We start from the raw sequence: 27,390 nt of genomic DNA, 5'->3' as shown, positions 1-27,390 counted from the left end.
AGAATTTTAAACCAGCCTTATATTATTAAGAAAGGCTATCTATGGTTATTAGTTATTTAAAATACTATAAATAAAATAATATAGATTTCTAGACTTTTTATAGTGCATCCGATTGACGGCGAAAGCTATAATCATATAAGGAATAATTAAAAATTATTTATGTCAATTTAGTTAGGATTTACTTATTTATAGTATAAATGTTTATAATATTTATGTTTATATATTATAAATTATTGAAAATGTATGATTTTTTAAATTAAATAACCTATATATACATATACAGTACATTACTCAATAAAAACCAATTATACCATTTATTTTTAAAATTAACAAAAATGGAAAGATATATCCAAATCAGTAGGGTAATAACAGAAGTAGTTAATTGCTATTTTTTTAGGCAAAATATGTCGTTAATAGAACTAGTATAAGCGACTAGTATGTCTCTAAAAAGTAAACTTACTTATTTAAATATAATATCGAAAAAATTATTAACTTTATCTACTTTCATGTAGATAATGTATTTAAATATAGTATTTAAATATAGTATAGTGTAGTATTTAATATTTCTTATGATTTAATAAAAATTTTTATTTTAAGGTTAAAACACCTCGCTCGGATAGAAGTCGAAAATCTCTGACATATAAATTTTTATGTAGAAAGGAACTATATAAATAAATATAAATAAAAACTAATACACTATTTTCAGTATTTTTATATTTATTTAAAAATAAAACTAAAATACTGTATTCCATATGGTAAAGAAAATAATATAAATGTTATTTATAATATCGATATAAAAATACTAAACCTCATTTACAGAAACAATAAAGCCAACAGTGATAATGTCTTCAAAATTATATATACATATTAATACAAATTAAATTTTAAATTAATCAACTAGTTATTCGGAAAGCTTAGCTCTACAAAAGGCCCTGATGTCTTTATTAAATTTTTATTATTATTATTTTATTTAATACAAAAAAATATAATAAATTAATACAATAAATTGGTTCCACAACTCCTTAATTCTTAATTTATATATTCATATTTGCTCTTGCAAACATACATATAACAAAATAAAAAAAAAGCACATCATATTTTCATTAACTTTAATAATAAGTTTGTTCATTTCATAAAACAAATAACAGTTCAAGAGAGAAAAAGGAATAAAAAATGTATTTAATAATAATTTGAAGAATAAAAGAATAATTAGAAAAAAATTCCTATGCTTAAAATAAAGTTCCAGTAATTTTCATAGACAGCAACAGAAGGCGTCGATATTGATTAGTTACTAATTTAAAAATAAGATAGAGTATTAACATTTACACAAAATCGGAATAGCATAAATAAGATTATAATTTTATCGTCGAAGTAGAGAGTACCACATTTTTATGCTCCATAATCATTTTGCCTTTAGTAACATATAAATATAATAACTATATATTTGTGTTGTTACTTTCAAACTTCTGTTCATTAGTCAAAGTTATATACACTCATCATCATCAAAAATCATCCAAAAGCAAACTAAAGCAAAAAATTACTGCTGGGATATTAAAAATTGATTTTCTCATCAACTTTTCATGCACGCAGCAAAGCTCTTGCAAAGCATTTACGACTTTGATGATAACACACAGTATTGTTGATTTTAGTTTGGAATTTGTTGTTAAAGAGAGCACATATATATGGGTTGTGTAGTACGTTAAATAGACTCTACTCAATAAACAATTTGTTTAACGTTAATTAGTTTTATTAATTCATTAAGAATTTATTTAAAATCACATAAAAATAAAACTGTTTTGATAAATATGGCGAATTCATGGTGTGGACGTGACTTCAAGCCTCGTATATTTGCCAAGCACAATCCAGTTATTTGCTACAATAAACCACAGGCAGCACAAGTGTCACATGAAGAATACGATAATAGGCGATATGAAGCTATAATGGGTGAAATGATAGAGACTTTGATAGTGCCTAAACGGTCTGCTAAAACATGGACAATGCAAGCAGGTGACCTCTGCCGTGTAACTGTGTGTGATGGTTCACAAGTGGGTGATTTAAATTTTTGGAATTTGGAAAACACCAAAGAGCGATTTTATTCAGGCAAAACTCGTCAATTACACAGCACGCACCTAAAAGTGTACGATCGTCTATGGAGTTGCTTACCTTATCTGCGACCAATGGCAACCTTTGTATTTGATTCGTTAGCGAAGTATGGCGTTGATGAGGATGGGGGCTCATTGCATGATGTTGTGGGCACTCGTTGCGATGATTACACGTATAAACTAATAACCGGTATTGAACGTTTTGGCAGTTGTCATAGTTATCTGACAAAAGCAATTCAAGAAGAGCGTGGTTTAACAGAAGCGGATGTGCATGATGTATGGAACATTTTTATGTGTACTGGATTTTCAAAAGTATGCACAATTAACTTATCATTCTATTCATATTTCAATTCTAATATATTCTAATTATCTAGCATACTCAGCAGTACTTCTGCAAACCTAGTCCAGCACAAAAAGGTGATTTTATAGAATTTATAGCTGATATGAATTTGTTGGTTGCTTTAAGCGCTTGTCCACAAGGTGATGTGTCTATACCAGTGGGTCAAGAGGTACCTGAAAATAAATGTCATCCACTTAAAGTGGAAGTTTTTCGCAAAAAATATTTGTAAATGTTATAGCTCTTAAATAGTTTAATAAAAAATAATCTTTTTTAAAAATATTTAAAAAAAACTGTACTACTTATTCGACCGTGACAGGACTCGAACCTGCAATTTTCGGATTCGAAGTCCGACGCCTTATCCATTAGGCCACACGGTCATTGTAACGACGTGTATCTTTTATTTACTTGTCTATGTCCTTCGTTAATAAGGTTTATTCTTCGTCCTGAGCTTTTGCAATTTGTGTTGCAGCTTTTGAGCTTTATATATGTGCATAGAAAATCTTTGTTAATTGATAGTTCAACCACCCACACATCTGTATTTATCAGTAATAAAAGGATAATTGTAGATGTTATTTAAGGACCGTGTGGCCTAATGGATAAGGCGTCGGACTTCGAATCCGAAAATTGCAGGTTCGAGTCCTGTCACGGTCGAGGGAATATTTTTACTTTCATTTCGTAGTTTTTTCTTAAATATGAAAAACTCGCTTTATTCCACTACAAAATTATTCCTGATAAAAAAAATAGGAGAAGTCCATATTAAATATTTGAATATTTAAGGTCAACAAACTTGGATTTATATATATATGACTGGCATATATATTTTCCGCAAGTTATCTGAAATTTAGTTTTAGACTTTAATACTACTTTTATTTGTTTTTCGTAATTTTTAAACTTATCTCACTATTTCACTAAACTTTTGCTATCTTTAAAAAACATATATTGCTTTTCTAGAGATGTTTTTTTATTAACTGACCTGGAAATATATTATTGACTTATAGTTCATCCTTACTTTTGTTGCTTCTCACTTCAAAGTGGAAATCATAGTCATATCATACAAATCATGAAACTATTATGTGCCTGAATGAATTGTTAGAAATAAAATTGTTGAATTAAACTTTTATTTAATAGAATAGAGAAATAGATTTATAACAAAAAATGCTTCCACTTACTATTCGAGAAGTATAAACGAATAGAAAAATCATAACGAGATATAGAAAAGTCTAAATATTCCTTAAGATTTAAGTTATTATGAAATAATTAAATTAAGAACATAGAATTTATTATAACAAAAAATATATTGATTATGGAATTTATTGCTTAGAATTTTAATAAATATTCTTTTACTAACAATTTCTGTGTGGAACACTTACCTTATACACTTTCTACAGCCATTCAATTATTGTTCTTAGAAATTTTCACATTTACTCTATCGACTTTTTTCCTTACAAGTAAATAAACAAATATATAGAATTTTCTCTATCAAAACAATTTTAATTCCCTAAATATTCTCAAAAATTTTCACAAATTAGGTCCCTTCACGATTCTTATAAAATGCTGAAACATTGGATCGATAGATAGATAAATTGTAAGTGCATATTTTGTGATTAGAGGATTTTTTGCTAAAATGTTTAATACCACCTCGAAAGAAATACATGAAAATAAACCAACGGCTGCTGATTCTTAAGTTCAAATTTATACATATGAAGTGCAATTCAAATCTAAAGTATTAAATATTGATATTTCATACAAATTCTTCACAACACAATTACGAGTTTAGCATGCGAAATAAAAACTGTAAAAGGGGCTATTATGTCTGCGGAGTTGACTATCGCTAAAGTATTTTCCAGTTTGCATGCTTCACTATTTTCAGATAGTAAAGCTGAAACGTAGAGCTGAATTAACTCTTTACGGTTATCTTCTCGTGGGAAATTTATTCTTAGAATCTTATAAAATCCTAGATAGGGATTTTCACAGATATATGATCAAATTTATTTAATTCTAGTACAAAACAAATAATTTATGTTTAAAGTTTACAACAATTTATTTTTTAATTAAAATATTGAACATTAATATTATATATAGGCCGTGAGCGTGTTCGAGTAAATTGAGGTAAAGTAAATTAATTTTTCCTAGGGATTTTTGGCACTGCACTTATGTAAATATTTATTTATTTATTTATTGCACTTATTTATAATTTTTGGTTAAAAGTTTTTAAATTTATTTATTTATTTATTAAACATCTTATAAAATTTTCACAAGGGTAACACCTAATTTACCTAATTTTTATCTAATTTACTCTACTCGAAATTCTGGTAAATATCGAGAATCGCTGTCATACTGACATAATTTACTATTTTCCTTAATTTACTCGAACTCGGCTATAACATACAAAAAGTTTTGTTACATCTCTAAAACAATAAATATATTTGTGCTGCGATTTTTCGCTATCATGCTTAGAAATAGTGTATACATGCTTGAAAGTAAAAAACGGTATGGCATCACCAAACCGATTTGTTTTACTTGTCAAAATGTAATATTTTTTTTTATACGACGGTGATATTTTCTCCCCACGTAGCACAATACCACCGACTTTACATATTTTTTAACGACTTTATCCTTTAATATTTTATGTGAAATGTTAATAATTTAGTTTTTTTTAAATTTTTGAAAAGAAGACAAACAACTTTAATATATAATAGGATGGCTTCACGAGGCGGACATGTCACAGGCACTGATGGAAACGATTTTGAATTTAGGCAGCAAGTTGCAGCACCTCATCAAGTTAGGTAAATACATAAAAATATATAAAATATATTATTAAAATGCTCACATTTAATATATTTCTTTTAAGATTAGAATTTTGTTACAACATATGTTTACGCTAACTTAATTGCAATTTTCTGCAGTAACAAGAAAAAAAATCACAAGGGCTCCTTTTGTTCAAACTGGGCATTTTGCCAGAATTGTTTACTTTTTTGTAATAAATGCTGATTTTTGGTTTTGGACACACAAAATAAGTCAATAGACGCATCTATTGTTTCCTTTCACATAGCACATGTGGAAAATATGTGTATTGAGTTTTCTTGCACTCGTGCATATTTGTGTTTATTGCATTACTGAAAATATGAATTTGAGCTCTAAAATGCTTGCAACAAAATATTGGAATTTATAGTGATCAAACATTTTTTTTTTAAATGAAACCGATTACATCGTAGTTTTTAAAAAAATATTGATTTATAAAATATAATGGTCATATGTTTAAAAGTTCGAAATAATTTAAATTAATTATCGTCTTAATATTATGTCTTAGTGAACCAAAGTTGCAACGAAGTCTGATAATCACTTTTATGCTTAAACCAGTTGAGTAGCACCTTTCTCTACTGTTTAAATATATGCACTTACTTTTACAAAATATTCCTCTTCTTTTACTATAGTAGTTTACTTAATTAAAATTGGTTCCATTAGTAATTTCATAGATGTATTTGAGGCTGTAATTTACTACAATTAAGGATCAATATGCCAATATGTTAGGATAGGTTAGGTTAGGTTCAGAAAGCGCGTGCTGACAGTTGTCAGCACTTCCACTCGGAGGTGTTATGCCCTCAACAAATTTTTCCGGGACAGGAGAGTTGTTAACTTTTGTTATCCTTGTTAAACCATTTTGTTTTCCAGATAAAGTTGAGGAGATCTGCAAAGTTTGCTTTCGTTATCTCTTCCAAACCAGTGAGAAAGCGCTTGAAGTAGCCTTGTCTGAAGTCCTGGACAGAGATACAGGAAGGGGTTGATAGATTCTACTTCCTCTTCATTTTGGCAAATTCTGCATAATTTACTTGTTGGAACTCGCCACCGTTGGAGCATGTTTAGATAAGGTTTATAAATTTTTGCTTCTGCCAAAACAAGTATTTATTAAATACAAACGAAAAATGAATTTTATATTTTTATTCCCAAGTATTTTAAGTTCGCTTCAAAACTCTTATTTTTAAGGTCTCATATGAACATATAACTAATATTTGCATTGATATGATTACACCTTTTAATATTTATAAAATAATAAATTGATTTTTACTATAATTGTAGCTTATTAAACAAATCGCGACTGAAGTACTGCATTTTCTTTCATGCGCTCTTATTTTTTGTTATGTTAGCAAAGCTAACTTCTGACATACTTGACCGTTTGGATATTTTTGTGTTAGAAATTGAAGAATTGGAAGTTCCAACGCCGCTTTGGTGGGAATACATATGGCTGGCATCTTTATTAACTTCATTTTTGGGCTTATCTGCAGCACGAGGCAACAAAATTCGTGACATGCAAAAGTATATGATTGCAATTGGGCTTTTCTCGGTACTGCCATTATTTTACTGTTTTATTTACTATTTTGGTGATGTGTGGGAATATTTAACTATGGATAAAGATGCTGATTTAGATGAAACTGATATATTTATTTGGAGGGTAAGATAAATAAAATTTTTATAGTTTATATAGATGGTTAAATTCTACATATCAAATTTTTTTTTTTTGTGTTGCAGGGAATGCCTTATGGTTTACTTTGGTACGCTTTTTGTTTTGTTGGTTTTCAAGTACATGGCTTTACACTATACTTTTCCTATAATTTGGTTAAAGCTTGGAAAGCTAGAACTGCTGCCAGAAAATATCAGTAAACAAAAAGTAGCGATATTAACATTTTAATTTATTGAATAGCAAAATTTTAAAAATACTCTCGATGTATTTGCATAGCTGCAAATACAATATTCCGATCGAAAATGTTTTATAAAAAGCTATATAATTGACACTTGTTTTTTTATTTATTTTATGGAGTTCATTTTAAAAACTTACCAATGTATATATAAAGTCACGTTAATTTCATGCCTGCAGTGTTAATATAAAAAAATATATGCATAATTTACATTTATCGTTAATGTTATAGCTGCAAACTGATATGAAATGCACAGTGTATAAGCAACAAATTAGAAAATTAATTAATGAAAATGTATTAGAAATATATAATTGGGCTCTTATCATATTTTGTATATCATTGTTCTACACGTGCCTATATTGTAAAAGAATTTGGAAAATAACTATTATTATATTTAAATTCATTTTGAAATTAAATTATATATTGAGATCATATTTCATTAAATGTTTTTATTGTTCAACTGCCTTTTATATATTGTAAATGTTATGAAACCTATTTATCATATTTATATATGTATAAAGAAAAATAAATTTATTAATATATATATACTATTTTATAAAATTCAACTTAAAGTTGCAGTTAAGAGAATTGCTTCTATAAGGCTGTAAATTTTAATAACATCAATTCAAGTTTTTAATTAAAATAAAGTTCTTTTGAGTGGGTTAAAGTAGAATGTGTTTTAATTACCTATTTACTTATTATTTTAATAGTAAAATAAATAATAAAAAATGCAACATATAATAATATAAAATGACTACATAAAATTTGGAGTGCTTTCCTCCAAAATGAAGTGAAAATGAAGTGAAATTTCCTCCAAAATGACAGATGAAGTGAAATATAATCATTCACATAAATTTTTTTTAAACATCTGATTTGTACAACAAATTTTTGCTTGGGGACTAAGAGCAAAGGAAATAGGTGTTGTCACCGTTCTTTAATCGTTTCTTAAAATGTTAATAGTCAACAGAACAGGATCATATCCAGTTAATAAAACATTGGTTAATCTCAGTTTAGATCTATTAACAGTAGAGACTTGTCAACTTTTTTGTTGTTAGATTGCAGAAAATATTTAAGTTACCTAAAGACTTGAACGTCTATCCGTAGGTGTTATTATATGATCACTTCATTCGAGTTTTATGAATGAACTTTCGATTTATTCAATAAAATTAATTTTTAATATGATTTTAATTAATCGTTACATAGACATTCTGTTGAATTAATCAGAATTGTTGTATAGCTTTTAAGAACTGTATTGGATTAAATATGATTTTTTACATAGGAAAGATATTGATTATTATGTATAAAGGGAACTCTTACAAATTAGATCTTTTAGAATGTCCAAAATCTGATTTTGTCATCCATTGAAATTAAAACTTTTGGGTCATCACATTTTTTTTTTTATTATTATTTTTTTGTATAAACATTGGTGACCAATAAAAAGAGCTAAATACGGTAAATCAACACACTTGATATTTCTGTGACTATTGAAACATTTAACTTAATGAAATGGGGTAAACAGTTAACTCACACACACACACACACACACACACACACACACCTTTGAGATTTATCCACTTAACACATGACCAACCTTTCGGTTTTATGTAATCACATCGTTATTTAAAAATTGAAAACAACGAACTTTAAGAAAAAGTTTCTTTTCTTTTATTAAAAAGAACAATTTATGGTAAAGATTATGTACAATAAATTTGAATAAAAATATTATTTTAACAATAGTTTTGCATTTTTTCCCTTTTACTATTTGTGAAAAAAGAACGTCCTAAAATTAGAAATCTTGAATATTAGAACTACTCTAAAAACAAATTAGTTTTAATTCTAGAGCGTCTACTGTACTTTATAGAAATTCAATAGTTAGGTGATTTATTTAATGGGTGCCAAAATTTTTAAAATAAAAAATCTCGAATATTAGAACTACTCTAAAAACAAATTAGTTTTAATTCTAAAGCGTCTACTGTACTCTATAGAAATTCAATAGTTAGGTGATTTATTTAATGGGTGCCAAAATTTGCTCTGATTTAGATCAATGATCAAAATTTACTCTGATATTACATAGTCGTAGTTAGCGATTCCAATGGTATAAAAATAGTAATAAAATTTAATTAAAACTTAATTTAAGTTAAATAGGGTTAAGGATGTCTAAATTTCAACCAATTCAAAATTATTTATTTTTAAAAGCAACAATATTAATTAAAATTCATAGTAAGTTATTAAAATGTAGTCTAAGGTAGATCGATATTAATCCTATGTAATAAAGTCACACCCGCTCACTGTCTAAATTTTCCTTTCCATAAAACTTGTGACTACGAGGGTGAAAAAAAATTAGAGAAAGGACATTTTTTCCATTTTGTTTGCTTGCATTTATTTGCACGAAGGTTTGACCAAAGCAAATGGAGTGCAAAACAATTCAGTATGCAATTAGCCACTGCAGTGTCCTCTACTTACAATGTTTTCTCGTGTAATATACATATAAATAAAATAAACATTTAAAAAATATTTTTAAAATACAAATTAAATCAGCAACCGAAAAAGGAAATAATTGTAAGGAAAAAATCCTGCGCATTTGGAACAGCTTACTTGTCAAATGTCAGGCACAGCATCCTTCAAAAAACCTGCATCCCCTTCAAACAGTTGTGGCATTGCGAAAGGACAAGAAAATCGTATATAGAGCTTTGTAAAAATAAAATTCATAAGTTTAGAAAAAGTTATTAAAATTTAGTTATTAGTAAATTGAACTGCTAAAAAATGCGCGGAGAGGAGACGTACCGTAGAGTTACACGTGAAAAGCTTGTATTGCGTGGTAATACGGCTATACGTACACTGGATTCCACCACATCATATTTGCCTATTTCACCCAGGTGAGCAAGGAATGGGGATTTGCATAATTGATTTCTGTACGGACTATTTCAAATAACAAAAATCAATATTGTCCTGAATTTTAAAAAGTATAAAATATAGTATATGTTATATTTACTTTAACACACACTCAAACATAGTCCAAGGACTTTGTTAGTAAATAATGTGAACAGTTTTGTTAAAATCCTTAAAAATGTCTGCATAACCTTATTAATTATTAAAAAAGAAAATTTTAGTGAAACGTAAAAAGTAAATGAATTTTATTATACATATATTTATTTATGTGAATGTGGACGTCATACACTAAGTGTTTTTAAGAATTATTTGCGACCGGTATATTTTTTAAGTCCAAGTTCTAAAGTGTTCCCACTCTTCATAAAAATCAACTGGTGTTATGTTTAAAATAACTTTAGTCACAATTCCAGTCATGCAATTTAACTATTAGCATTTTGGGACTCATTTTCTTTCATATTATTAATTCGTCTTATTAAGTGGCAATATTAGGGAGAGCGGAAGTAACCTGAAAAAGCTATGGAACCGCGCCTATCAAAATAATTAAGCACCAAACAAGCTAATAAACATGAAACACATTCACATTCGTATACCTTAGACCCGTGAGGACGTATCGCTTACAATAATTTTGTTGGATTTCATATTTGCAGTTATTAATGTTTTATAGCTTTCTCTGAAATGTTAAACTTAATTAATAATTGACACAATTTATGCTCCTAAATTTATTCGTGAAATTAAATTGTAAATATATTCGTACTAAGTTTACAAAATGAAACTAATAAAAAAGTAGAGAAGCTACATTGGCTCTGTCAAAACTCAGAAACCCTACACAGAGTTGTGGATAATTTACTTTCAGAGATTTTTCAGATTAGAAATTTTTAGAATAACGTCGACAAATAATAATTTTTTTAATTAAAACTTGTATCTATTTATGTACATATATACATTTGTTATTGATTACAAATAAATAGAATAATAAATATTGACCACACAAAAAATTTTAATCTAAACTATCAATTAAATGACAGCTGTACTCAAATTTGAGCCGATTGATCCAATTTTTAATTGTGACATATAATATATTTATTAGAATATGTATCTGAACGGTAAATCACTATTATTTAAAATATATAATAAAATATTATTGTCCAAATTAACTTCAGTCCGAACCAATCATAGCTTTAATGACAGCTATATCCAAAAGTAAGTCGATTGATCCAATATTGAGTAATGTTTGACTATTTTTTCATTAGATAATGTATCTAAATCATAAGCTTGACTGTAGTAATATCTAAATCTAATTCATTCTTTTACATTATTAGTTTAAATATATAAAGAAATGTTGCAATAAATATTGTCCAAATAAACTAGTCCGAACGAGCCATAGCTTTAATGACTGTTACACAAAATATAATTTATTTGTTAGAATATGTATCTAAACAATTAGCTTGTATGTTAACTATATCTTAATTTGAATCATCAAATTATAAGTTACAATAAAAAGTTAAATAAAAAATATGATTATTTATTTATATTTATTTATTTATTGTATTTATTTATTATGTATTAGAGAGGTTTCGAAAAGTAATGAACTACAATAACAATTTTTTTTTGTATATTATTTTAATTAATTGACTTATTACTTAAAATATACTTTTTATTTATTAAATATTAGACAATGACTTAAGTCTAAATCATACTTTAATTAAATCAAATAAAAAAATACTCCTTATAAATATCTTAAACCGTTGTAATCACAATAAGCCGATTTCAATCAAATTCATTAAATAAATTAAATATTATTCGACTCGATATTGAACTATATATTGAATAATTAGTTTATCATTTTAATTTCAATACGTTACTATATTTCTTGCGCTATAAATAAAGCAACAAATTTTTTTATGGAACCTATTAAGTTTTATGCCACAACATAATAGGAGAACAGACCTAATTGCATCTCTAGGAACATTTTAATAACTTAATGGAAGATTCTATAGGTATCACTGTCTTTTAATTCTATCATTGAAAGATGGAAGTTATCAGAGGCATATGTAGTTAAAAAACTAGTGACTAATTAAAGTTAAAATTTATCTAAACTTGAAAACCGATCAATAATTGGGTCTTATTGAGGAGGGTTAAAACACCCATTTCCAGGATATTGCTAGGTTCAGACAAACTTGAATATAGTGCTCATAAATTGAAAAGTTCAATTGATCATATTTTCATAATTAACAATTAAAAAATAAATTAATAAGCTATGAAAAGAGAACTGACAAAAGTTCGCTTAATTACTTAGAAAAAAATCGACAAAAATATTTTAATTTCATAATTTTAATCACATTTTTAAGTCTTCAAAGTAATTTCCTCAAAAACTGAGGTTTATAGGTTTGCAACTTCAAGAATAACTGCTTTAATTATATTCTCATTATTATCGGAAACAATTTCTTTCAAATTTTTAAAATTTTTGGAAATCATTGAAAATCATACGACGCTAAATCTGAGATATTTGATGCGGGACGTGCTTTTTAGTTCAGAATAAAGTTATTTTTTTGAATTATATGTGCTTTTATCGTAATGCAGAAAATATCAACGCAGTTTCTTTTTTCTTGGTTTCCCAAAAAATATTTAAAAAATTATAGTAAGCAGGTTTCACCATACCATATAGCGGTGACCATCTGTTGAGCCTGGAAGTAATAGCTACTATTACCTTATTTTTTCTGGTAAAGTAAGCAGATATCTTTACTTCTGTTTTTGTATTTCTGTTATCTGGTTTTAACAGATTGACTAGAACCTTCTGGGCTCCATACCATCAACTGTTGCTTTGTTTCTGTTTTTTATAATTTTAGAATCAATCTTCATTACCTTTAACAATTTGATTGAAGGTACTGTACCATCCACTTTCATCTTTTTGAAGAATATTTTAACCAAAACGCTAACGCGCTTTTTTTTGACATTCAGTTAAATTTCTAGAAATCCATTATGCTGATTTTTCGTATTTTTAAAATCAATATATTCCTAATAATCACGAAACCTGCCATGACACTTAAGCTCATCCATAGCAATTATTTCATGGGTCATTCTTAAATCATTATCAATTTTAGATTTCACAAGAATGACGCTTACCTCACCAGCCAAAGATTCGCACGATTAGTTCTAGAAAATTGGTCGGTCTGGTAACTTCGTAGATACTTCGAGGTGCAGTAGTGTTGATGCATTCTCGTCACATAATAAATTCTTATTGAATATATTCACAAGAATGGCAAACCGAATCTGTTGCTAGACTGGCGGTTGAATTTTTAGAATATTGAAATTTCTGTTCTCAAATCGCGTCATCCGGAATATTGGTACCATGCCCAATCGGAAATTCAATTACAGGACAGCTAATTTATCTATATATTAAAATGTAAGTTATTAAATAATACGTGGACAATGAAATCTCATAATTTAGTTAAATAAGAAAGTTTGCCTACCTTTGATGGCTAGGTTTATTATAATATCGCAAGTTTCAACATATTGAATAATAAGTTTAATTCATGAGTTGATGTGGTAATTCGGATAAGGTTGAGTTACTGTGATATGGTTAAAAAAATAATCTTACTCATATAGGTAGCTATTAAATTTTTTTTTATATATAAAAGTTTCTTAATGAACTTAAGTTAAAACCTCCTCCAAATTTCATTTACACTCGTCTTCGTTTTGCAATTAAGTTGGATGAAATTGCTTGGAAGGAGTAGATAATAAATTAATTCATAACATGAAAACTTCTTCTAGCTGTGCATATACCTCATTGACACATTATCAAATATTAATGAAACTTGTACTTACGATTTTGCAACAATTTTACAAAATAAAACAAAAAAGCTAATAAAGAGGCAGTAGTTTCTGCAAATAACAAAAAACGCAGACAATCGATGCATGTTTGCAATGCCAAAAGCTCAGTACACTCGTGACTAAAGCTAAAGAGCAAAAAAAAAAGCCAGCAACGGTGCGAATCTACAATATTCAGCACAACAAAAAATGTAAAGGAAATTGCTGGCACCCCATATGCCCCACTTCCTTTAACCTCAATACAGACTAAAGCAGTAATTCACACTTAAACCCCATAAAATAAAAACTTACTGTGTCCAGTTTCGTCTGCACAGAAATCCAAGCAAATACGGCAAAAAATGTGTAACCAACGGTTTCTGTTGTGGCTCATTAGTCTACACGAATTTAATATAATAACACGATAAGGATAAATGGACGCAAGTCAACATTCGCGTCCACTTGCGGTCAGTCCAAAAGCAACCCTTCAATGAAATGGTCGTGTTTACTATCGCGGGAGTAACGAAACAAAGTCCGTGGTGCGAAAGTGTTCAATATTTGTAGAATAAAAGATAGTGAATCAATCGGACAAGATGTTTACGACCAATGCTCAAAACTGGTTCGCTATGAATCATGAAAATAATATCGCCAATGCACAAAATATGAACGGGAATGGAATTGGCAATGCAAATGGGAATACCCAACACATGAACTCAAATTTTTTCCTACGTAAACGTTCTGTGTCAAACTCAAATCCGGCACTAGAACGTTCGCCACCGGCCGATGTGCATGTTGAATATGAAGTTGCGGTACCCATTGTTTCTACTTATAGACATACTCCTTACCATTCCTTATGGGATCTACATCAATGGTAATTTTTGCGCTAAATTTAGACTAATATAGAAATTATCTGTGGGTATAATTTAAATAAAATATTAATTTTGTAAAGTAACTGACGTCAGATACTTGACCTGCTTTAAAATCATCCATAGTCATTGGATATAATAATTGTTTGTGTAATTTTCTCTTTAATCAAGAAAATATATAACATACATTTTTATACACAATATATACAAAAAATGAATTATTAAAATCAATTCGACTAAAAAGCGCGTTACATACAATTGATGTCTAATATATAATCTGCTTTGTTAATGAATTTGGTTTACCTATAACACATATTTTATTCAAAAAATTACAGATTGTAATAATGATATGTGCATATTTGTTTGATTTTGATGAAATATTTTTTTTCCGATGTCATTCTCTTTTCCCAGTGAAGGGTAGGGTCTCTACAAATCTTTCAAATTGACTTATGCTTCATTCTTCTCTGCAGATATAACTCCAGAAGTATTTTACTTCAATCAGTTTTACACTAATCGTTCTTCCCCAAATGTTAATTGGAACGACTAACATATGGGTTTCATCTTTGAGACTGCTGCTCGATATATTCGTTAAACCTGTCCATCATAGACCATTTACATTATGAGCTCTGATGAGAACAGATAATTGATTAGTTACGCTACTCAGTTTTTCAATAATTATTTTCCTCGAAATTGTAACTGCTGCGGCTATGTCGTGGGTTCCATTTAAGAAACTGTCGTTTTTTATTTTTATTAGACCTGCGAATGATATGGTTGCATCTAAAGTCTTCCATGAGAGTAAACAATTAATTTAATACGCTACTCAGTTTTTCCTTAAGTTAGCCAATCAGCACTATTTGCGTCTACCGAGTTCCATAAGACCCTATGATTGATTGATAACTCTATTCAATTCTTTATAAATCATTTTTCTACCAGTTCTAGCTGTCACGACTACATTGCGGGCACTATCTTCAATAGTTTCGCTTGATATTTTAGTTAGACTAGAGAATGATATAGCCAATCTAACACATTTGTGTCTACAATCTTCCATGAGAGCAAATAATTGATTTGATATGCTACTTAGTTTTTCGTTACTCGTTTTTCTCTATCTTGCGGGTTCCATCCTCGAGACCATCACTCGGTATTATCGTTAGCCCTGCAAATAATATGACCACTCTAACATTTTGCATGTATTTTTTTTATTTTCATCCAAATATCTCAGGCGTATAAAAGTGAACTAACATTAGATCGATATGATCCTAGGGACTCACTTAGCCATAGCAGCCCAATGTATTTGCTGTCTTTACAGTATTGAGATCATATACAGAATATTTTCAACACAGATTAAGATAATTTAACAGCATTTGAACTTACTCTAAACAGAACAAATTGATAAGATTAACACAATGGACCATATAATAGCCGTTGTAACCCAACCTAAATGGTAAACCTGGAACCCCCTACACTCCATGTGTTAATTTCGAATGCTAGTATGAAATCTTCTGCTTATTACTTTTTCTGTATTTTTTAATTGTTCGACTAAGTAACTTCAAGTATAAACAGAACTGTTTCGCAAGGATTACGAGTGAAATGAAGGTTAAGGAAATTCAACGAAACTGAAGACCTTTGTAAACATTTAATATTTCAGTTTAATATTTCATTTCAACTTTTCTTCTTCATGCAAGTATAATCCAACAAAAAATGTTTAACTATACCACCTTATTTACATAATATTACTTTTTTCTTTTCTATTACTAAATTAACGCTTTAATAAAAAAATAATACAATTTTGAAAATAATAATTTTTATTACATTTTATTTGACACGCAATAGTCCTTGCTAAAGTTTCTCCGCCGTATTTAATTGCTTTCCGTCGAAGTTCTGTTCTCTTATTCTTTAGGGCCGTAATGTGAGAAGGTATTTCGTCATTAATTAAAAGTAGGATTTGGTAGCAGAAAACGATACCGATGAAATAAGTTCGATAATAAAAATTACTTTGAAGCTGTAACATAATTAAATTAATAATTAAGAACATAATTAAGAATTTTTTGAAAGCTTATAAGACATTAAAATATCGAGTGTTTTTTTAGCTGAGCTTACGAACTTAAAATGATAATACAAGACAGAAATATTGTTAAAATGAAATTTTTTTATTATACCCTGGTTGATACTTTCATAGCTTTTATTCTTTGAATATGATTTCCTGCAAATGTTCGCCGCGGCTATAAGTTACATGGTCCATTCGATCAGTCCAATTTTTGACTAGTTTTTGGCATTAAATCTGGCATTAAAATTGGAATCATATGCTTTAAGAATAAACTTATTACTTAACACAGACCCATAAAAAGTAGTCCATAGGCGTCAAATTGACCTAACGAGGGGACCAGTTAACAGGACGACTTCTGAAAATTCCAAATTGATTTCGTAATAAATCGATTCTTAATCGCGCTGTATGTTGCGATGTCTTGCGTCTTGTTGAAAGCAAATGGCGTCGATGTTTTACTAATCAATTTTTGGAAACAAAAATTCAGTCAGCATGGCTCGATAACTCACTTCATTCAACAGTAGTTCCTTACACAGCATGTAAACCGCACAAAACAGTCAATTTGTTGATGGTTTTGAATCGAGAAGAGTAAAATTTGTGCGAAAACGATCAATAACTGCACGAATTATTTGCTCACTAGGCTGCTTATATTGACAGTAAAATAGACCAAGTGCTCTATGAACTTCGTAAACAGATTTTTTTTTTTAATTAAATTTCTACAATTTGAAACCGTTGTTCTAGTATTAAACGATTTATGATGAATTGCTAAACCTTACTGAACAAAAATATCAACATAGATCTGTTTAGGTCTGTTTATAATACCGTATATACCTTAGAAAGTTTAAAATTATTTTGAATCTCTCAGATCCTTAATGAAAGCTCAGATCCTTAAGAAAGTTAGTCCCAAATATGTTTTTTCCATATATCGCATACACTGCATGATGTCAAAGCAGACGTAAAACACTTTCCCAATCTTCCTCACAGCTGCAGCAAGAAACATTGAACGAACTATTCAACATCGAAGCTTGATTTCCTAACAAATGCGACTACCATAAGATTTATTGAATGTCATCTCCATGAATAGATTATTTCCTATAAAAAAGAAGGGACACCCTGTAAATTAGTGATACTCTCCATTTTGTAACCAACTATATTCGATACGGTAGAATAGCCTGCGATATTTTTATAAACTGTGTAAACACAGAAAAGAGATATATTGAACTCAAAGTAATTTAATAGTAAAAATTTATTTCTATTCAATAGATAATTCACTTAATGGCCAGATATACATTTATTTATAGCACCAAGTTTCATTTAAAAAACTCTGCAATGATTAGAAGGCTTATAATATAATATTTCTATATATCCAGTTGTTTAGAGGAAAACTCTACTGCCTACCTCGTTATCTCGAATCGTACGTATTTTAGGTCAGTTTCTAATAAGAGACCTGTCAACAGGCAAGTTATCTACACAATGTACTACAACTGTCCACTTATTATATATTATTATGAGATTTCGATCAAATTCTTATTTCAATTTATTATTTGCACTAAGACATCATTTAGTTGTCCTAAAAGGGACATATTGCAGGACTCTTCATATAATTTTCGATAACTTGTCGGCATATAGCTGGTAATAGCCTGGCTATAACTTAACTGATGTTTGTCAATATGCTGCAAAGTGTCGAGAGTTTAAAGATTACCCACATTGCTTATATGGGTAATCTTTTGCGTATCCCCACATAGATAAGTCCAATGGTAACAAATCGTATGATGATGACGTCAGAAAAATTATTCGCGCAACAAATCCAAAAAAGTACACGTTGTATGACACATAACACTATCCTGTTAAAACTGCATATGTGACAGATATGATATTATCCAATTGGTAAACATATATATATGTATATATTTCGATCAAAATTAGCCATCACTTGTTTGTTTTCTTGTTTTCAAAAAAAGTACAAGCCAAACAATAGCTTTCAGTGACTTTTTATGGATATAATGTACTTTCTGTAGTTACTTGTAAACTTTCAAGTTCCAGATACGACAATTGAGATATGTACCCAGCGAAAAATGAGTCTCATCACTAAAAATAATGCGATGTGAAATTTTTCAATTTTTTGTGGAAAACTTTCATAGTTTTTATAACGTGTTCAACGGTTGTTAAGCGAATCGTATTATGAAATCGGAAACTAAACATAAATTGTTTTGGATAGCAGTTCTATTTACCGTGTCACTGAAAAGTGCTCCTAAATCAAAACTACAAAATAGATACCTCTATAATATTAAGCATGTATAGACCAAAGTTGCAATATTCCTATCTAATTTAGTATAGTCATAACAGTAGTGATAGATGTGATATAATAACATACATTAAATAATAGCATTTTAAATAGCTAGGGTATAAAGAGAGGGATATGGTAAGAGACGGCGAGAAAAAGATAGATCCATGACGTTAGAGGTGACCTTACTACTACATCATTGATTAACCCCGATGCTAATAGTTAGAGAAAATACCATAAGAGTTTAGTGAAGTGCAATTTTCATCATAGTTCACTACACATGAAGTTGTTATTCACTTAGTTAAGGTTAAAAAATAAATCGATAACTTTTTTTATTTTCATTTATTTATTGTTTAAAATTCTAAACAGGCAGATTGAACAAGAACAATTGTTAAAAGTAATTTAACAACTCAATTCCCTAAATCAAGGAGCAAAGGTATGGAAACGAATTACAGAATGTAGAGAAAATTTAAAATGAAATTTTAAAAAAACGCATAAATGTTTTAAAAAGGTATTTCGTACCGGAACTTCTACTATACCGGAGTCCATGCTACATAAAATATTCGCGGAAAAAGAATGATTGAGTAGTCAAGCAGTAGAGAAATTCATGCGATTACAAATGTAATGTTTTGATTGACCTACTTTTAGAAAATTCTTTATGTTTCTTTAGTTTCAACTGGTATACATTATTGCCTTTGTTATGGCTAAGAAGCAAAAATCATTAACCTAATTTTCCAAGCTAAACTAGCTAAGGTGGTTAGGGGTTTTACCAATAAAAGACTAACTGACCAAAATTTATTGACTGTTAATACTCCATTCTCGCGCCAAGAAAAGCTTGAATTCCTAGAACATACAATACTCTCATTGGCATTATTTGTTTTCATGCTAGATCTGGATAACTGATTAATTGCGCACGCATTCCAACAAAAAACTTTCCAACTCATTTTTGTCAAAGGACATTCCTTGAACACAGTTTCCTTCAACTGCGAACAAATAGAGCATAAATTATTTCCTTCCAACACCAACATTTCGATGACGAATTAAAATAATATTTATTCTCATGTACAACTCAATAACCCGCCGGTTCTAAAGTTTAATGAACTCTTATAATGAAATGGCTATGACGCAGAAAAATGCATTGGTGGACAAGACCCAATGTAGGAGTTTCAGCATGTTTTTAAAATAAATTTGTTGTAGGTACTTAGTTGTCATGTTATTTCCGTGTTCATGTTTTTTTTTACTTCCCAGTCATTATGATTTAATTATTTCTAACTATCGACATTTAAGGGCGCATAGACTAGACGCTATATTTAAATAAACTTCATTCTTAGCACGAAAGGCGATAGGTTCGCTTTATGGTATTGGTAGTATGCCAATGTTGATAGCTATAGGGAGGATATTATTTTGACACTGAAAATATACAAATATGTGTCTATGGCAAATAGCTAAAAAAAAAGTTAGTTCCCTCAAGAGAAATTATAAAGCACATTAACCTTTCTAAGATTTTTATAATTTGACACTTGAAATATAGATTGAAGGATACTGAATAGGTGTGCATATATTAGACGAAATTAATTTGATTAACAAATCAGATTAAAAAGATTACGAAGAATTTTATGTGTTTTTGGGGAAATCAAAGCATAGAGGAAAGGTAAGACAAACAGAGTAAACACTTACATACTACATATATATTCAGTCATTGCTAATATTAAACTATTAGTTTGTAAAAAATCAGGAATCTCATTTCCAGGGAATATTTTGAAATTTAATATTGTTTAAAGAATACTTTCCTGGAGAAGGATTTCACAGTATTCAACAACTTGAGACATAAAAACAAAACTACTAATAAAGAAGGAGGGAAATTTTTCCTTAAAGTTCCTATTATAGAACTCAAAAAAATTTTATATGCAAAAAAGTAAATCAATAAGATTAAGACGAACAAGTCTGGGCATATACAGAGACTTATTTGAATATAAAACTAATTCAAAGTGTATATAAAAACATCAAACTGAATAATCCATTTTACCTTGTCCAAAATGGTTCGAATTATTTTAGAGGAGAGGATTGATTTTAAGCCCCATAATCACCCTTTTATATGCCACCTAATTCATCCCACAATCAGTTTTAAAATATATAATAACAAACTAATGAATCATATTAAATTTTTTGGACTGTAAACATTTATAGGTCGATCGCGTTAGCGCTTTAATGAGGTCTTAAATGAGATTTATGAATTTTATTCTATTTAATTTTATTCTATTTATCTCTTTAATTTTTCTTTTTCTTTAATTTTTCAATCTTATGATCACAAAAGTTGTTTTGTATGTTGTATAAATTTTCTAATCCGTAACTTATATTTTAAGCTACTCAAACAGTTTTTCAAAACTTTTTTCAATAATTAATTTACCATCATGTAATCCATGGCAAAATTACAACAACGTCACTGTCGATTCGGTTAGGTTAGGTAATACCGTTGACCCTAAGGAACTACTTGGGTCTTTGGCCCATAGTGTTACTGTATAAAAACTCAAACTTTTAACAATTACCTTTAATATTTGACAAAGTCTAAAGTGGACAATGTTCAATTTAGATCGAGGAACTATATATTATAGTAATACAGACCGCAAAAGATCAAATTGTTGCTTTGTACATGCCCAGGAGTTTTCTTTTATCTTTGACGCAAGAGCAACTATTGATGACTTTCAGCATAATATTCTAAACTTTCAACAGGCCATACATAACAGGTATATCTAGACTCATTTTAACAGGTTTTGAAATGCTATCGGAATCCCGATTTACTACTACAGACAGACAGGGATAATGATACTATTTAAATTCTGAAAGTATGAATTTGTATACCTCAACGACTTTTCCGAATTAATTAATCGCTGTTAATTCTGTAATATTTTTGTATTCAATAATATTAAATTGTAATTTTACAATTTTAAAATTTTATTAATGTACGCTTAATCAAATGAATATATTGTAGTTGTTAAACTTATTATGTAATTACTTTATTTATTAAAATTTAAAAGGAAATTATAAATTATAAAATTATATGCTTACTTATTGAAAAAATGTATATATAACAAGCTATAAACGACGATTATGATAAAAGAGCTATTAAAAATATATTCATATTAAAATTTGTTCTTAACAGTGCTTCTACCACTCCTCCGACTGGTCTCTCCCACATGGCACGTATGATGGACTCATTGATACTAGATCAGTATCCACCTTTTGCTTTTACGAAAATAACAACAACTCACAGACCAACGCGCACTGGAAACATCAAAAAGACAGAAACTACTAGAACAACAACATTAAGCGGTTTAGCTGCAGGTTCGAGCGCTACCTTAGGGGCCCCAATAGGTTTAGGGTTACGTATGAAAAATCGCATACCAACACAAGGTAAAGTTATATATTTTTATCGTAATTTTATTTATATAATTCATATCATTTAGAAGTACAACCTCAACCCCGGCCCAATACTAACCTACCAGCAAACCATATAGCTGCAACCCCGCTTCAACAGCCAACTCCAAGTAATAGTACAAACTTCCAAAATCAAAACGACAATAGGTGGATTTCTTCGTTACGTCGACGTGATCCAGAATTGCAACCAACATTGCCTTCGATTAATTTAAGTCACCATGGTAGTTCACATAATGTTGGCAGTTTTGGCACTACTGGTAATGCTGAAAAGCTACGTGCCTCGCGTAGTGTCAAAGCCTCTGCGCTAACAAATCGAAAAAGTCGTTCAATGGAACGTGTGCGTGCACGTAAATTATCCACACAAATCAAGCTCAAGGATAAAGGAAAGAAAAACTCAATTGATGATAATTCAAACTCAGATGATCAAGAAGCCACTTCTCTTGAAGAAAATTCAACATCCCAAAGTACACCGAAAAGTTCTCCAAAAACAAAAACGAAACATTTCATACCAGTTGGTCATGAACCTCACTTGGTTGATACCTTAGAAAAAGATATATTACAGCGTAATCCTGGTATAAATTGGACGGATGTAGCTGGTTTAAATGAAGCAAAGGCTATATTACAGGAGGCAATCGTACTTCCCGTTCAAATGCCTGATTTTTTCAAAGGTATACGACGGCCCTGGCGAGGTGTGTTAATGGTGGGCCCACCTGGTACCGGCAAGACAATGATGGCTAAAGCAGTCGCAACAGAATGTGGTACAACATTTTTCAATGTTTCATCATCAACACTAACTTCTAAATATCGTGGAGAAAGCGAGAAGTTAGTACGGTTATTGTTCGAGATGGCGCGTTTTCACGCTCCAAGCACTATATTTATTGATGAAATCGATGCACTCTGTGCATCACGTGGTAGTGACTCTGAACATGAAGCTAGTCGTCGTTTCAAAGCAGAGTTGCTAATACAAATGGATGGCTTGAATGCAACGTTACAGGACGAAAAGGTTATAATGGTTTTGGCAGCTACAAATCATCCTTGGGATATTGATGAAGCGTTTCGTAGACGCTTCGAAAAGCGTATTTACATAGCTCTTCCAAACGGTAAGTATGGGCATTAGAGTTCCAATTATTTGAGCAGTCGGAAGTTACGAACACAGCATGGTACGCGAAAATGTTCGAACAGCGTTTGATATATGAGCATTAAATGGTTTATGTATTTGTATAAAATATAAAAACCGAAAATAAAATGAAATATAAAGTAGATAAGCTGTTCAAGCGGCTCGAACATTTTCGAAAATAAAAAGTGCTTAATGCAAATGTTTGTACTCGAGAACACTTAGATTATTTAAAACACTATGTGTATGTTTTTTAATTCATTTTTACTCAACAGAAGAAACTCGTTCTGCGCTGTTAAAACTCTGTCTTAAGGATGTGAACTTATCTCCAACTGTAGAAACAGATTTAATTGCGGATCAGCTAAAAGGTTATTCAGGTTCTGATATAAGTAACGTTTGCCGTGATGCGGCTATGATGGCTATGCGTAGACAAATATCCGGTTTAACTCCAGCTGAGATTCGACAAATACGTCGGGAAGATGTCGATCTTCCGATCACGTTACAAGATTTTCACGACGCAATGCAGAGAACCAAGAAATCTGTATCTGCTGATGATGTCACACGCTTTGAGAAATGGATGGAAGATTATGGATCGTTTTAAAATGACAACTGAATTCAATGTAGTTAAACATCACATCACAATCAGGTCCTACAAAAAAATACACATTTGCTCATGCTTTTTAATTATTCATAATAAGTTGATACATATATTCGACATTTAAATAGGCACTGTATGTAATACTTCCATAGTATATACTCACAATCCGCGAATGCATTTTATACTTAGCATTTAAATATCATAATAAAACTTAAATAAAAAATCGCGTAAACAGTTGTTACAATTTAAAAAATATTTAGTTGGGCTTAGAATATGTATTTTTTCAATAGAAAAAAACATATTTTACTTGTTCTTTGTTCAATGTAGAATGAGTGAATAGTTTGATATAACTTGGAAATCCATAGATACCAACCAAAAGATTATACCTAATGAGTACACTCAAAATAAAATAATTTTCTTCAACTTTTTAAAGAAATCACTGAGTTTATTAATTTATTAAATCTGATTGAATTGCTTTATTATATAAAGCGTAGTATAAAAAAAATAAATAATGTAACAATTTTAATTGTAGCATTTAAGCATTTAACTTCTCAATAACTCTCTTATAATCTGATACGACAGCTTCGAATTCCTCCTGCAGCTGTTCCATTCGTAAAGTCAATATAGGAATACGTGCGCGCAACCATTCGGTATCAAATTTTGCCTTTTCCATTTTCTTAATATCGTCGAGTTGCTTGTGATATACAGCATTCAAACGTTTTTTAATATCTAAACGATAATCCTTATACTCCTCTTCATTATAGATATTGGTGTGCATAAGTCTTAGAATTTCATATATTTTGCGACATTGACGAGGATTTATCTGCAATAAAATAATTTATATATAAGGAAATCGAGTATAAATTCTAGTGGTCATACCTTAAGAGTCTCTCTTGCTTCAGTTATCATCTCTTTGCTGAAGCCCTTTAATAATTGTTCTTTGGAAAAGGATTTGAGATCCTTACATAAACGCGCATCAATACAATTACGTAAACGTTGAAATTCATCTGAGGGATCCTCGACGGTGATATCAATAACCGTTTTCTGTGCTTGATAGAATTTGTATATTGTTTCTATTAAATGTGTGCCAACACCGCGCTTTTGGAAAGGTGGCAAAACCAGCATTTGACTAATACGAGGACGTACATTTTGTGGATATGCATAGTATTCATATACTGTTGTATAGGCAACCGTGGCATACTGTGGTTCAGCATTATCATTTGTGTACTTTTCATAGCTATTATGAAATAAATTAAATCAGTTAATGTAAAAATTTTATTAAGCTAATAACGAAATATTAAAAATTTTGAACAATATTTTAAAACATAATATATAAAAAATTAAATAAAAATTTGGAATAGAATTCCTTGTCCTGTAGCTACTTGTAGAAGTCGACTACTAAGTGCCGTTCGCCACATCCAAAAGGGACTACACAAGCAGATCCCTGTGAGTTACAACAACAACAAAATAATTCGTTACTAAAGTATTCAAAAAATCTATAAAGACCTATAAAGACTTCCTTAAATTTTTTTAACCAAAAAAAAAATCATTGAAACACATTCGATTATCTGCAGTTTTAAATTGATGAATTGTTTACAATAACATAGAAATATGGTATCTATACAATAAAGTTATGAAATAAGTATAGCTTATAAGAATAACTTGTAATCGAATGTTAGTAAAATATCATTTATAAACATTTATGTAGTAGAAGTTTCGTTTTTAATATTAAACTGGTTCTGATCTTCGATACCTTATTGGTATAACTATTATTAGCATGATATGTACCTAATATATTACAATGTATTTTTACCGTTGAAGCAATGACGGAATTCGGAATTCAGCACTAATAGTATTATATAAATATATATATCATTAGCTACTCACGAAACTCGTTAATATGCTATTCCTTAAGAGTGTTAATACAAATATTAATTATAAATATGAAAAACTACTTATTTAACTGCATAATTTTTATTTCTGAAATAATCCAATGACAGTTAGAACCCTGAATTTAGTTTTCTAATAAAAACACTATATGTGTTATTGTACATATTTGCATAAATTATATACTTACATACGTGTGTGAAACAATAAGATAAAGACTGCATACTTACCAAACAAAGTAATGCCACTGTGGGTCATCCACGTCAATATATGAAGCTGCATCAACAAACCACAACACAAATGTTTGTAAACGAGCAAAAAATTTTAAAAAAGCTGCCGATTTGTAAGTGCAATGATAAATTTCAAATAACCTTTCTTTGCCGTCGCCATCAGAGTGCTTATATTCTGTCAATTTTTCACCAAAGGGTTGAAACTTTTCTGCCCTATCAATGGTCTTAAGAAACTCGTCAATATTCAAAAAACAGCATCCAGCTGGCAATTTTTCAGCAACTATGCCAACTACATCATCTGCCTTTATGTCGCCGCCAGAAAGCTCATCCACTTTACTTGTGTGCTCAGTGCCTACATATATATGCAGTGGACCAGCAGTGTAATATATGTGCACTTTTAGATCTTGGTAACCAAAAATGCTCTCGCTCTCACCAAATATTTGATGCGCCATTGCCGGATGAAAAACGATCGCATCGTTTTCCACATCTTTACGGTCACGGACTATAAAAAGCTTAAAATTAATACAAATAGTTTATAAATTTTATTAATTACTACATACTCAATTTAAATTCGACAACTTCTAGTGCATCAAGCACCAGGTCCTCATAATCATGAATCCGCGTCATATTTAGCGAAAATTCCGTTCTAACTACAGTTGCAAAAATTGGCGCGTAACTTCAGTTTGTGAATTACTTAGAACTGCGCTCCGATTTTGTATAGTAATTAGTTTATAAAATTTGAATTAGTATTTTATTCAAATTATTATTTATGTTAACCTTTTTTATTTGTTAATGTACGAAAATTATTAATGAAATCACATTAACCGGAAATTTTCGCAGTCAAACAAACAAATTCTGCCAATTTTGCTAAAAATAATTTTATGCGCATTGACATGTGTCACACAAATGTTAAACATTAAGCAGCCCATACGTTCATAAAAAGGCTGTAGCTCAAATTATGTGAAGGTTGCTCGAAGCATTTTTTTTCAAATTATATTTCATACATAAATTTTCTATAATAATAAGCCTTTTCTTTTGTAAGCACGTCACAAAAGAACAAATAAAATAAGCACAATTTTCGATGGCAACACTGAACAAAATGGAGA

The 27,390-nt window shown here is 29.7% G+C and overlaps 4 protein-coding genes and 2 non-coding genes across 6 annotated transcripts; 4 read left to right on the top strand and 2 right to left on the bottom strand.

Annotated features, from left to right (window-relative positions):
• The first annotated feature begins 1,668 nt into the window (after window positions 1–1,668).
• On the top strand, window positions 1,669–2,706 carry LOC119680556 (uncharacterized protein C11D3.03c). The gene is made up of 2 exons (XM_038093450.1): window positions 1,669–2,414; window positions 2,477–2,706. Exons 1-2 carry the CDS (start codon window positions 1,806–1,808, stop codon window positions 2,669–2,671), a joined length of 804 nt encoding a protein of 267 aa, XP_037949378.1. The 5' UTR covers window positions 1,669–1,805; the 3' UTR covers window positions 2,672–2,706.
• A 40-nt stretch (window positions 2,707–2,746) lies between these two features.
• Trnar-ucg lies at window positions 2,747–2,819 on the bottom strand. Its single transcript has one exon. It is a non-coding gene; the product is annotated as a tRNA-Arg (tRNA).
• Window positions 2,820–3,020: 201 nt separating this feature from the next.
• Trnar-ucg lies at window positions 3,021–3,093 on the top strand. Its single transcript has one exon. It is a non-coding gene; the product is annotated as a tRNA-Arg (tRNA).
• Window positions 3,094–4,970: 1,877 nt separating this feature from the next.
• On the top strand, window positions 4,971–7,232 carry LOC119682995 (protein jagunal). Its single transcript, XM_038096584.1, has 3 exons — window positions 4,971–5,228; window positions 6,520–6,892; window positions 6,970–7,232. Exons 1-3 carry the CDS (start codon window positions 5,143–5,145, stop codon window positions 7,099–7,101), a joined length of 591 nt encoding a protein of 196 aa, XP_037952512.1. The 5' UTR covers window positions 4,971–5,142; the 3' UTR covers window positions 7,102–7,232.
• Window positions 7,233–9,543: 2,311 nt separating this feature from the next.
• On the top strand, window positions 9,544–24,356 carry LOC119685615 (katanin p60 ATPase-containing subunit A-like 1). Its single transcript, XM_038099950.1, has 4 exons — window positions 9,544–10,012; window positions 22,181–22,431; window positions 22,485–23,555; window positions 23,845–24,356. The coding sequence occupies exons 1-4, from the start codon at window positions 9,900–9,902 to the stop codon at window positions 24,168–24,170; spliced, it is 1,761 nt and encodes a 586-aa protein (XP_037955878.1). The 5' UTR covers window positions 9,544–9,899; the 3' UTR covers window positions 24,171–24,356.
• A 268-nt stretch (window positions 24,357–24,624) lies between these two features.
• On the bottom strand, window positions 24,625–27,241 carry LOC119682575 (histone acetyltransferase type B catalytic subunit). The gene is made up of 4 exons (XM_038096047.1): window positions 26,845–27,241; window positions 26,285–26,786; window positions 25,047–25,404; window positions 24,625–24,990 (listed from the first exon to the last, which is right to left on the bottom strand). Exons 1-4 carry the CDS (start codon window positions 26,909–26,911, stop codon window positions 24,703–24,705), a joined length of 1,215 nt encoding a protein of 404 aa, XP_037951975.1. The 5' UTR covers window positions 26,912–27,241; the 3' UTR covers window positions 24,625–24,702.
• Between the last annotated feature and the right edge of the window lie 149 nt (window positions 27,242–27,390).

This window comes from Teleopsis dalmanni, chromosome 2 (assembly GCF_002237135.1).
Source record: "Teleopsis dalmanni isolate 2A chromosome 2, ASM223713v2, whole genome shotgun sequence".
NCBI lineage: Eukaryota > Metazoa > Arthropoda > Insecta > Diptera > Diopsidae > Teleopsis > Teleopsis dalmanni.
This window is presented reverse-complemented; position numbering and strand designations above follow the sequence as displayed.